Source organism: Lotus japonicus, chromosome 2 (genome assembly GCF_012489685.1).
Source record: "Lotus japonicus ecotype B-129 chromosome 2, LjGifu_v1.2".
Taxonomy (NCBI): domain Eukaryota; kingdom Viridiplantae; phylum Streptophyta; class Magnoliopsida; order Fabales; family Fabaceae; genus Lotus; species Lotus japonicus.
This window is the reverse complement of record NC_080042.1, coordinates 45,179,314-45,191,942: the sequence shown is the minus strand read 5'-3', so window position 1 is coordinate 45,191,942 and position 12,629 is coordinate 45,179,314. Positions and strand designations below refer to the sequence as shown.

The following is a 12,629-nucleotide window of genomic DNA, read 5'->3' as shown; positions in this document are numbered from 1 at the left end:
TTCAGGTTGCTACCCACGCGGGTATGAAAATGGGTACGAGTAATTTTTGAAAACGCGGGTACGAGAAAGGGTACTCTAGAACCTTACCCAGACCCTACTAATTGACATCCCTAGTGAATAGAACCACATCAAGTAGTGTGAAGAAGAAAGAAGTGAAAAGTTATCCATTGTAAATATGGACTTGTGTTAGTTTATTCACCCCAACAACACTAGCCCTTTGCAATTTAGTCCTTAAATTGCATTGTATTAATTCTTATCAAATTAACTTGTGAAAAACGTTCTTCAATTCCTTCCAGATATCTATCACATACTTCTAAACACAAAAAAATTCCCGAATCTGCTTTATTTACGTTGACCAAAATTGTTTTAAAATGATTTTTTCAATGTTTTTCCCAATCCAAATAAATATTAATGGCGAGTTCATTGTTTTTCTCTTAGAATATCTTTCAGGAGTCGTCGCAAAAAATACTTGATGTAAACTAGATTTTGTGCAATAGAAGGTGAAACATAATTCATTTACCATGAATGGATCAAATTATTGCACCTTTCCCAAGCTAAATAGCTAGAATGATTCTCGTTTGGCACTTGAATGATGCTTCCGCCTACAAATTTGAACTTGTTCTTCGCACTCAACACTCTTCACGTCAATCTCGCCTAAATGTGTTGGTCCGCGCTTGTTAATTATGGTGTCTCACCACTATTGAAGGTCCATCACAAGGATGATTAAAGTGCGGGCGCAAAGGATTCAATGAAGGATCTGTTACATTGTTGGATGATCCTCCAGGATTGACTTCGTAATTCGCACCAGCACCAATGTTCTTCGAGTTTCTTGCCATGATCAGAGTTTACACAACAGGGAGCTATATGAATAGGGCACTGATGCCATAATAAATGTAAACAGAAAACAGAGAAGAATGTCAATTGATTCAATAGAAGGAAAAAAAAAACCTAGCTGATACAAAGGAGTTTCACCAGCTCTATATACACAAGCAGATGGAGTAGAAATTTCACCAGCATATCATGTGAATTGATTTAATAGCATAAAAAAAACTTATTGGTAGGTTGTGGGCTGGCTAAGTGTTTAGAATCACAGTCATGGACTTGCCAAATGTAACATAATTTGAAGCAAAAAGCTTGTTCAATTGCAACCTAGCTCATAGTATGTTTAATACCATGTCAAAGCCCAAGATACACAATCAAATCAGCATTTGATGAGAAGCTATAGCGTGTGTTTGGTTATGAGTTGAGTGCAACATGAACAGATTTTCATCCCAATTCATCCATATTCCGTTTTCAGTTGAAGTGAGGGCTAATGTATGTTTACACTGATGCCAACATGTATCCAAATATTAAATATAGTCATAATAGGCAGCTTTGTACCTAATGTGCTCTGGAGTTTGTGCATGAAGCGAAAGCAAACAAGCACTAATGTTATGTTTCAATACCCGTTGGCACCAGTGCAAACGGATGTTAGCACTCACTTCAATATAACAAGGAAGAAGGAATCAGACTTTTCTTATGAACTGGGATATAATGAAAGCCCGTTCACATTGCGTTCAACTAGTATCCAAACACTCACTTACACTTTGTTTGTTAGGTGAGAAATAGGCAAGAGAGAGATGTTGCAGATGGAGTTAGCAAAGAGAAAGTGATTCTACCTGCGTTTGATATCAACAAGAGAGAGTAGAGAGAGATATAAATTGTGGGTCCCACCTACTTTTTTTCATTTCTCCAAATTGAGAAGATTTGGGCTGCAGACCATTAATTGTCAAATATACCATTGCTTTAAACAATTACACCACTCTAGTCATTCAGTTTTTAATATTTTTAAATTCAGGATAAAAAAGACATTTCATACATTCCACCTTACTCTCTCTTCTCCATCTCTCATCTATTTATATCATACCAAACAACCTATAAATCCACTCTATTTCTTACATATTTCTCTCTACTCATCTTCTCTCTTCTCTACTCTCTCTTCTCTATTTCTCTCTTCTCTACCAAACAGAGCGTTAGTCTTGTGCACGATGTGTGGGAGATGGAGAAGAAAAGATAGCTACACCAAGTTCTTGAGCAAATATATGTCAAATGATACCTTAAAACTGCTTGATCATAACTTCCAATTAGTTGTAAGCATTTTAGCATCTGAACCTTGTAAATAATCATTTCTACAAGTGTTTTAGAACCATCACTCCAAAACCAATACCAAGAAATGTTGCAATTGAAACTCCAAAAATGCCTGTAAGAATTCCAGGAACAGCCAAAGAATCCCAGCCTTTGGCCTTGGCCATCCCACATGCTGTTGTAGGGCCCCCAATGTTGGCATTTGATGCTAAAAGCAACAGCTTCAAATCAAACTTGAACAACTTTCCTAATCCAAGAACAAGAAGAAGATGGACGGTTACTTGAACAAGTGCAAACAGGAAAATACTCGGGGCAGTCTTGATAACATTCCATACACTTCCAGAAGCTCCAACCACCACAAAAAATACCTGGGAAAAACATGTTAAGTAGCACGAGGTCACATGATGAAATTTTCATAGAATATCAATTAGAAAGAGTAATATCATTTCGAAAGAGTATTACTTGGCTTATGGAATTTCTTTCAAATAATATAGTGGGTGTGTTTGAGTAAACAACTAAGAACTTATTTTAATAAAAAACTTCAGAAGCATATTCAAATAAGCTAAAAAAAGCTTTTATGTAGGTATAAATGTATAATAGCTTATTCATGAGCTATTCTGAGAAGCTTATCAAAATAAGCTTAAAAGAGCTTATATGTAGGTCATAAGCTATTTTTATAAGTTTAACGAGAAACTTGTTTGTGTGCTTCTATAAGTTGGGACAAATAAACTCTTCCAAACAAACCAATGTGATATGGAAGAGAATAGAAAGCATCTGATCCCTAGAGAAAACAAAAGAAATTAAGCAGATCTATAGAGCCATCATTGGGCACTATATAGATTCAATATAATATTCAGAGTTTGGGTACGAGCCTATTCCATGATAACTATACACCTCATTGTCATGCCATGCTGGGAAACATGTTATTTAGTGACTCTTTGAGAACCGTTCAAAATAGTGGGCAAGAGTTCCACAGATTCATGTTTGAGAAACAGAAATGTATTTCTACAATAAAATTCTCTAACAAGAAAGCAAATACACAATAAGTGACTTGAAATGTTATGACTTGAAAACATAGCCATGTAAGCTCTTGTATCATCATAAATATAGAGAGCCTTTAGGTATAAATCTATGTTTCTTAAAGATCAATCTTGACATACTTTGTATATTCAGACATTGCTTAAAGGGAATCAAACATTTATCACTTTGTAGCCCCAAAAAACATATCTGATTTCACTTTCTATTTTTTCTATTTAAAATTGAACACTATTATCAACTAAAAAACAGCCTAATAAAATTTCAGTCCGCCTGTTTCCAAAACTCTTTACCCTTTATCTAATCCTGATCCAAATCACCACAAACCTTAAGTCCAGTATACCCAAATATTTGGAACCGAAAATTTTACTGCTTCCCCTTTTTTCTACTAGTACTATACATCAACCACACATGAAAAAAGACACTTCCAAAGCATTACTATAATTTTGATTTAAAATAAAGAATTTACATGATAACTCGAGATCATGAAATATACGCACATCTACAGCTATCTACAGAAACAATGTGAAGCAAAATTAGCCTCCAAAGTTTTTGTTACCTGCATCAAAACCAGTGCAACAGTATGACCAGCAGGTACCAGGGGACCAATCTGCCTTGGGAGAAGTGTGGCTAGAATGACTACGATTGCAGTTATTCCAGGGAGGGTTCCTCCTTGTACGCCAGATGCTTTTGTTACATATGTGGCCGCTCTACATATCAAAAAAGATGTAGCAAGTGCAGTAGCCGTCTGCAACACAGGGAGGTTGCCCTCGTTATCCGACTCCATATCCATTTTATCATCTGCCATTTACCCATAAAGTCAAGCTAAATTTTCTATTATGAGAATGTATATATCGTTAATGAATAGAAAATTTTATAAAACATACATAATCAACAAAAAGGAATTACGCCATGGTCCTGAATTTCTATTGCTTTCACTGCATAAATTTGCAGCAGTTTCCCATAACTTCTCATATATAATGAATTTTACTCCCTTTTTTACTAACTCCTTTCAAGATCGAAGGTATCTTGCATTTGGGACTAGGCTGCTGCATTGCAAAGATTGATTCCTAATATGGTAAATTTAACAACTTTGCCTTTTTCTCCTTATTGAATTGGTTTTAATAATTTGAAGACAATGTCTGTTGATTTAAATTTATAGGAAAAGTCTTGTTTGAAGTGTAATATAAAATTATTCATGGTCTTCACCCAATAGTTTAAGCTTTTTGGATAGTTGTTTCATGACATGTTACCAGAGCCCCTTAGATTAAGTGATCTAGAGTTTGATCATTGTTGTCTCACTATTTTATAAAAAAAAGTTGAATTTCGGCACATTGTAGGTGACCCTACAAGTGTCTTCACCTAATCACTTAAGCTTTTGAGATAAATAGTTCATGATAATTTTTAAAATGGAAAATACATAGTTTTGAGTTTTGACAGGTTATACTGGTCCTTGGATTCCAAAAGGGAAAAAAACCATGTGTTTCTTTAACATGAAAATTAATTATTTCCCACACTGGAAAAAATCTACATATGTTGGTGCTGTTCCTCAGGACAACTTACGAAAACCAATTAACATGCACAGTTGAAATAAATCTTCCTTCTTCTATTGATTGCAACATTGTAATCATCTTGTTGAATAGCACATACGACCAAATATTGAGTTACAACTATTGATTCTACCAACTGATTTTAAACATTGATTCCACAAATTCTGGTTCAAGCTCAGTAAAAGCAATGGAAAACAGCTTATATTAGAATATTGTTTCAGGATCTGAAAGCAGGAATAAAGTTGATGTTCATAATCCAGCCAAACTGGACGTAACAAGAATGAGAAATTGTACCAGTGGTTGGCGCTGCAGCCTCGGCAGGAATTTTTGAAGCCAATGCAAACAATACCATAAAATATAGAGCAGTGATAACATTATCTGCTGCCACTCCTGCAGCTAAAACTGATGCAGACATACCTAGCGCTTCTGAAATGGCAACATAATTAACGGCTACAGCAATCAACATGAAAAGGACAAAGGAAATTGGTTCAGGTATTACAGTATAGTTTTGAAAATCAATGTACACGTTTAAAGCAATTTAACTACTGAAAACTAACTCATCACACTCACTCTATGCAACCTAACCATCCATCATGTTGCCAGAAAGGATATATGGATTCAAACTTTTAAGGCATCAACTATTACCGTTTTAGCATACTGGTTTGGATTAGCTTATTCACTTTCTTTTTTTTTCAATGCTTAATGAAAACGCTTTAAAAACAAACAAATATTTTTGAAGAAACCTGAACCAAACATGTGCCTAGTCTTTTGTACTCGCAACTCACCCAATTTAGGAGCAAAGAAAGGGCTATTGCAAGTTTATGTGTATTGTCTTTTGATTAACCATACTGAGGACTTTAGAAAGCTATGACTAGCTAGTAGGGTGCTAATAATGTCTTGCCAGGCAAATATTGCACTATTGGTTATTGGCATGTATTATTGTGAAAACAAACCTCTGTAATGCAACAAAAAAAAAGTTCTTAGGATAATCTAGCCATGTTAAATCTGTTTTAAGGTAATATCGAAGAATCCCATCACAAAAGATAAAATGAAAAAGAATATAAATCCAAAGGGCTGTTACAGTTATAATGCGACACTGTTACCATTAATTCATCAATTAGAGTTGATGATTGTTCATATTCACAGCAATGAATTCAATAAACTTCTAATTATCACAAACTACAAGTAAGCATGCAGAAACTAGTTAAATCACTTACATCCGCCAATGTAGCTACCCATGAGAGAAGCTGCTATTTTCCAGTTGTCAGGACCAAGAGATCGCATAGGCACTAAAAGAAATGCCACTAGAGTTCCAACAACAGAAGCAACTGCCATCCACAAGATCAAAAAATAATTACAAACGCAAACAGAAAATTTCTCATAGAGAGCATCATACGTGATAGCATGCATAAGTTTCACTTTCAATGATGAAAGTATAACTGTTCCTTCTTTTGCTGTGGAAATATAGAAAATAACAATGATAATAGTGATTAAAAAGTAAAATGAGTTAGCTCATTCTCTCAAATAACAGAGAAGGGTACATTTTGAATTTTATATAATTAGAATACAATAAAAATAAAGGACTGCAAGGAAGAACAAAGCTACAAAATGGTTATCAAGGTTTTGAATGTGCAGCCTTCGTGGGTTGATGTTGGCCATGTCCTATATTTTCATAAATCCTATCTTTTCCATTTTCCCACTTTCCACTTACTAAGTGAGTATTTGGAAACCTGGTAGGTTTTCACATTAGAAAGAGAAGTAATTCTGTGAGAAACTATCACGAGAAGCTTTTGTAGAGGGAGAAATGATTCTGAGATGTTTAACCTCCAAACATAATATAAAGTATAACCAGGTACTTTTTCTACAATCTATCTTATTTTGTGCCATCCACTATAATCTTGTTCATGCTCTATCTTTTATTTTCTAATTTCACTTTTGTAGAGGGAGAAATGATTCTGAGATGTTTAACCTCCAAACATAATATAAAGTATAACCAGGTACTTTTTCTACAATCTATCTTATTTTGTGCCATCCACTATAATCTTGTTCATGCTCTATCTTTTATTTTCTAATTTCACTTTTTCTGCAAACCATTAACAAGAGATCTACTACTAGCAACATACTCTTTCTAATAGACTCTGAGCATGTGTGGAAACTCGTCCAAAAACAACGTTGAAGCCAAAATCATGGTGGATAGAAGAAACTTCCTGTAGCTTTTGCATCTGTCCACACGATTTTGCATTCACCGTGGTTTTCAACGAATTCCCAAACAGTCTCTCTTATTTGGTAAATCTTTACATGGATAAATAGAAAGCGTGTCATATAAATGTCAAAAAAGTGCATAACTAGTACTCCTATTCCTATTATTAACAGTCCTAAAAGGATGACCATTTGTCATTTGAGATAACCATTCTCAAATTTCCAAGAACCACAAAAAAAAAAAACAAAGCAGAATCTCAGGTAATGGTAATGTTTATTAGAGATGCATGAGTTCCTATCAGTTTCACCTGACCCAAGTAAGAAAGCTAACAGAAGTGTCCCAGTTGAACGCACCACTTGGTACAAGTTTGCTCCAAACAACAGCAATGGAATAATTAAGGGTAGCAGAAACTCCAAGACAATAGAATATGCCGGCGCATTGTGTGGAAGTATCCCTAGATTACTTGCTGCTAGCCCAACTAAAGTGCTCACCAGAGCAGCACTCACCATGCTCCCAATCTTGGTCTTCTCTGACCTTGTATTTAACATAAACACATGTTCATTTACTTTGTCACTGAAGATGCCTTACTAGAACAAAATTACCTATCTTTCTATGTGCAATGGCATTCAAAGAATGTGTCATATAGTGAAAGTAATTTTGAACTTCATATTCCTTTGCCCCTAAGTTCAATTTCTTTTTGTAACATGAAGCATGAGCTATCACTTGCATTGTTGGTGACAGGAAACAAAATGTTATTTTTACTGTTTCTGGTACTCATTTTTATAAATAAGAAACAGAACAAAAAGAGGGTCTACCCTGTTTTAAAAATAAACATTTAATAAGTTTTATACAGACTTCCAATCATATTTTCCTATCATATCTTTTCAGTCTTCTATATTTTAATTCAATCATGATGTGATCAAACTATGGAATATGAGTGAATATCACTCTCAATATATAGTTATTAAACTATCAAGAAAACATTTTTTTCATGGGTGTTAAATTTAACACCCCACCCATAAAATTTCCCACCCCAAGTAATTTTCTAAAACCCCAAAATACCCGACATTTTTCTGAACACAAGAGGTTGAATGTTGAATTTTAGTTCGGAATTTATTTCCCGAAACACAAAAATAGGCATTTTACACCGCTGGAACCCATGTTGAGCAGGATTTAAATTCCCAGAATGCTACTCAACATGAGTTCCGGGATTACAAATCCTCTAAAATTAAGGGGCATTTTAGACAATTACCACTTTAAAGTGGGTGTTAAATTGGTTGCTTAGGGTGCCAAATTTAACACCCTTTTTCATTTTCACATTTTCACAAACAATAACAATAATATATTTTATTTCAACTTTATTTCTTCTTTTCAAAAAATATGCCTAAAATGAGGCAAATAACGAGAAACTCATTTTCACTAGTAAATTAATTTTGCATAATTACAAGTGATATTAAATTACATTTTTTAATAACTAGTGATGGTAAAAAATTAAGAAATTAAAACATTTCTCGGACAAAATAGATCTAAAATATCACTTTTTTAATTATCAAATGAAAAATCAACAATTTATTTTTTCCGATTAACCAAACAAAAAGAGTGAGGAAAAGTGTGATTCCATATCTGTTTCTCCAGTTATGCATGTTTGATTAGCACAACCTAATGTGAAATTTGCAATTGCATGCATTTGGATGAAAATTTTCACTGCAAATGATTACTTACCAGAGACCAAAAGCGCCGATAGTGAAGAGAGTAGACCAAATTCCCCAATGATCATCCGGCGATACGATAGGGTATCTAAGCTGTGACCTCACCACCGCAACACTCCGATGCAAACGACGACGTTTCTCTGACGCAAACGAGTTCAGCGTTGGTAATGGGAGTGGGTTGAGGAGGGTGGTGCGGCGAGGACGGCGCGGTAGCAGGTGGCGCGGTTGTATTGGCTGTGGCGGAGAGAACTGGGTGACCGCCGGCACAGCGAAGATGGTCATTGGTGAGGGGGAGATTCTGATAGGAGATGATTGGAGCGTTTATCACCTGACTGCGTTCCAATTCATGGCACGTGATGACGTGTGGTGATTACGTGGCAGTTGGCACGTGCACCGCGCGTGATACGTAAAAGGTCTCAAAGTGAAGATCCCATCATTTTTTATAGTGAGCTTGCATTTTAAGTGAAAGTAATAATGTTCACGTGAGATAAATATTAAGCTGGCCAAAATATAAACCTTACAATTTACAAATGTAGCGCTTTACTAAGGGTGGAAATAAGTCACGCAGTCCAACAAGGACTTGTGGCTTGGCTTGTTAAAGATTTGGTCTGACTTGTTCGTTTATTAAAAATGTTGTAGTTTAGGTTTTTTAAAAAGCTTAATTAACTAAAATGACAGGTTCAAGCTATCATAAAAATATATTTGACTTGATGATCGGCTTTTTATCTATTATTTTTATTTTTATTAATATTATAAATAAATATAATATAATTATATACTATTTTGATTTTTTTTTAAACTGATGTTTATTTACCGTTGTATAAAATATGATAACCCTAAGTTCCTAACCTAGATTAGAAATGTTTCATACTTGGACAAGTTTTTTTTATTTGAAAAGGAAATGCAATGATATTTAAAAAGGCATATTAGCTCGCTGGCCTATTAGTCTTCCTTATATGTAATTGTCTGTTAAATAAGTTTTTTAGTAGATTTGTAGGCCAAGCCAAGCCTTATAAAAGGTCAGGTCAGGTCTTAAAATTTGGCTTATTACAAGCCACATGCCAGGCTTGAGCCACGCAGTGCCTGGCTGGGCTTGCCCTACTTCCACCCCTACGCTCTAGTAATGAATGATGTGAGACCTTTTAATTACAAAAAACTTTCCTTTTTATAGTGGGGGAAAGTAAAACCTTAAACCTAATTCATACATGGACTTGAGCCTTACACAAACATGGCCAAAATATCTTCTTACACAACCTAAGATGTGTCTCTCCCCCGTATGGTTGAGTCACATGCAAAAAAGGAAGGCTCCTGAGCTACTCGGAGAAACAATTGGTCACCTAACCCGACACATCACCTTATAGGAAGATAACTCGTTGTTTATGAAGGCTCTGGACGGGGCTCGACCACTCAAACGAAGATCGCCAACATTGGGCATCAACTGGGTGGGTACTTGTGTGGGCAGATCCCTGGCTAGTCCACAAGACATCGTGTCTGAAGTATGAAGGTTAAGTATGTCTTAATGGCTAACTAACCACATCATCCGAAAATCCCTCATTTGATTAGGAAGAGACATGTATTTATTGCTCTGTTATGTGAGGTGATCCTTCGACTAAGAATCGCCTAATCACTCCAAATAGGTTTTCAAAGATAAGTTCAATTTACATGATCCTTGGGCATTGTCTGTGAGATTTTGTAGGATTTGGAAGGAAAAGAAAATGGAGTGTATATTTTTATTTTTCAAATGAGAAGATTCACATAATATTTTTTATAATAAATACTCCTCAGTTATTAATACGTTGTGTTTATGCTAATTTATCATTTTATAGACTTATATATATATATATATATATAAATAAAGCTCACTTGAGCTATACGTATTAAATGAATTTAATGTATTGAGCAAACTTATTACTATTTTTTACACAACCTACTAAAATGTAAAAGTTACTTTGAACCTTTGTATTAACATTTTCCTTTGTATTACAAAAAATAAATTAAAATATTAAAATTGAATAAATTTGTCTAAGTCATTAATTATTCAACTACTTACTAAAATGTATAACTCAATTGAAATTTTTCTATAAATAGACCAAAAAAACAAAAACAAAATTATTTATATGATATACATTAAACTAAACTAAAAACTTATCAATAAATTTTTTAGACCAATTACTTATTCAACTACCAACTAATTTTCATGTTTGTTGTATAAGGTAGAATAGAACATGGCGAAAGACTCCTTAAACATAACACTTTAGTTCTCTAAAAAAGAGTGAAAAAAAATGAAACAAAACACTCTAATAAACAAAAATTACACTTTTATTTTAGGTAGGAAGGTTAGTACGCGTTAATATACTGATTTAATAAAGTATTTAATTAGATACAAAAATATTTAAAAAATATATATTATTCATAGTCATTTATTTTTTAATTTAATTATTATAAAAAAATTAATTAATAATATTAAGCAGTAAAATCTTCCTACCTTTGCATTAAAATAAAGGAAGCAATAGCAAATTTCTTTGTAATTAATATATTAAATAATAAAATAAAAAACTGAAAGAAATTGTATTTTTAAAAGTAATTAAACTACCTAAATTTAATAATAATATTCATAAACATAAAAATTGACTTGAATTTTACATTAGGAAAAAATAACTAAAATTAAAGTTGATTAATGACAAAATAATGTTAGAAATAAATAATTTAGATAAAAAAAAATTAACTCTAAAATTGACACTATAAGGTATTTACTATTAACTATAATGTATGTGTGTTTTATTTGACGAAAAAATCTCAATATAATTTTATAATCTTATTATATATTAGTAAAAACGATTTTGAACAAGGTTAATAGATAAGTTATGACCAAAGTTGAATAAATATAAATTTTCTATATAATACTTAATCTATTTAATGTATATCTTATAATAGTTGAAAAAGATGATATTACTTTATTTTGCTCAATTTTAACATGTGTAAACCTATTTGGCAAATTGTGTCCCAAAAATGACTTTCTCTGTAAAAAGTACAAAAAATGGTAAAACAACTTTTTTGATGGAATTAAAAACTTACTGCTTAACTTTTTTTTCATAATATTTATTAAAAACTTATTACACTATTTTTTAATAATATTTTTCACATTATTAAATAAATAAATTTTTAAATTTTTAAAATGATCAAATGGTGATTATTAAATATTAATTATTAAATTTGAGTAATATTAATTTATTTACAAAGAGAACTCTAATAATATTTATTGAATGCTGACTGGTTGAATGAAGTTGACGTGGAATTAAAAAAAATTACACTTCAAAATTGTTTTAATTTAACAGTCCATTTTAATTTAATTACCAAAAGAAAAAAGATCACAAAAATCATTTTATTAGAAAAATGATCATTTTTCCCCAATTTCCCCAATCACAATCCAACCTTTGCTTCTTCTTCCCCACCAAACGCCATATCTGCAAAGTGAGTTCTTACAAATTCACTTTTACATAGCTACTTCCTTTGCTCCACGATCTGATTGCTGCACAAAGCTGAAGGTGCGAAAAACACTAGAAAGGGGGTGTTTGAATAGAGTTTTTGAATAAAGGATATACTTTTAGAACTTTTTCAAAACTCAAAGATAAGAACTAGGTGCTGAGAGATAAGAAGTGAAGCACGCAAGTATTTTATCCTGGTTCACTTAAGATAAAAGCTCAAGTTAATCCAGTCCACCCGTGAAGGTGATTTCTTCCTTCTTCTGATGAAGGCAATTCACTAAAATCAATGAGTGTTACAACTGCACTTTGCTACCTGCTAAGTGACTAACAATACACTGATTTTCTCACTAGTATCCTCTTAAGAAGCTGATCTACCGATCCTCTTAAGACTAGCTAAACACTGAATCAACCTTGATTCAGTCCTCTCAAGATCCGACCAACCTTGGTCTCTTAAGGAACTTTACAAAGTAATGTAAAAGGTTTCGGGTTTACAAGAAATGCTTCTAAAAAGCTAATAGTAAACTCA

At 33.2% G+C, this 12,629-nt stretch overlaps 1 protein-coding gene across 2 annotated transcripts; it reads right to left on the bottom strand.

Moving 5' to 3' along the window:
* Positions 1-376: 376 nt before the first annotated feature.
* Positions 377-8,938, bottom strand: LOC130738098 (uncharacterized). Of its 2 annotated transcripts, none has more exons than XM_057590003.1 (6): positions 8,632-8,831; positions 7,217-7,438; positions 5,927-6,037; positions 5,004-5,159; positions 3,719-3,960; positions 377-2,492 (listed from the first exon to the last, which is right to left on the bottom strand). In XM_057590003.1, exons 1-6 carry the CDS (start codon positions 8,684-8,686, stop codon positions 2,169-2,171), a joined length of 1,110 nt encoding a protein of 369 aa, XP_057445986.1. In that variant the 5' UTR covers positions 8,687-8,831; the 3' UTR covers positions 377-2,168. The 2 variants fall into 2 exon arrangements, with proteins under 2 accessions (XP_057445986.1, XP_057445985.1); XM_057590002.1 differs by having other exon boundaries at positions 1,458-2,492; positions 7,217-7,443; positions 8,632-8,938.
* Positions 8,939-12,629: the final 3,691 nt, after the last annotated feature.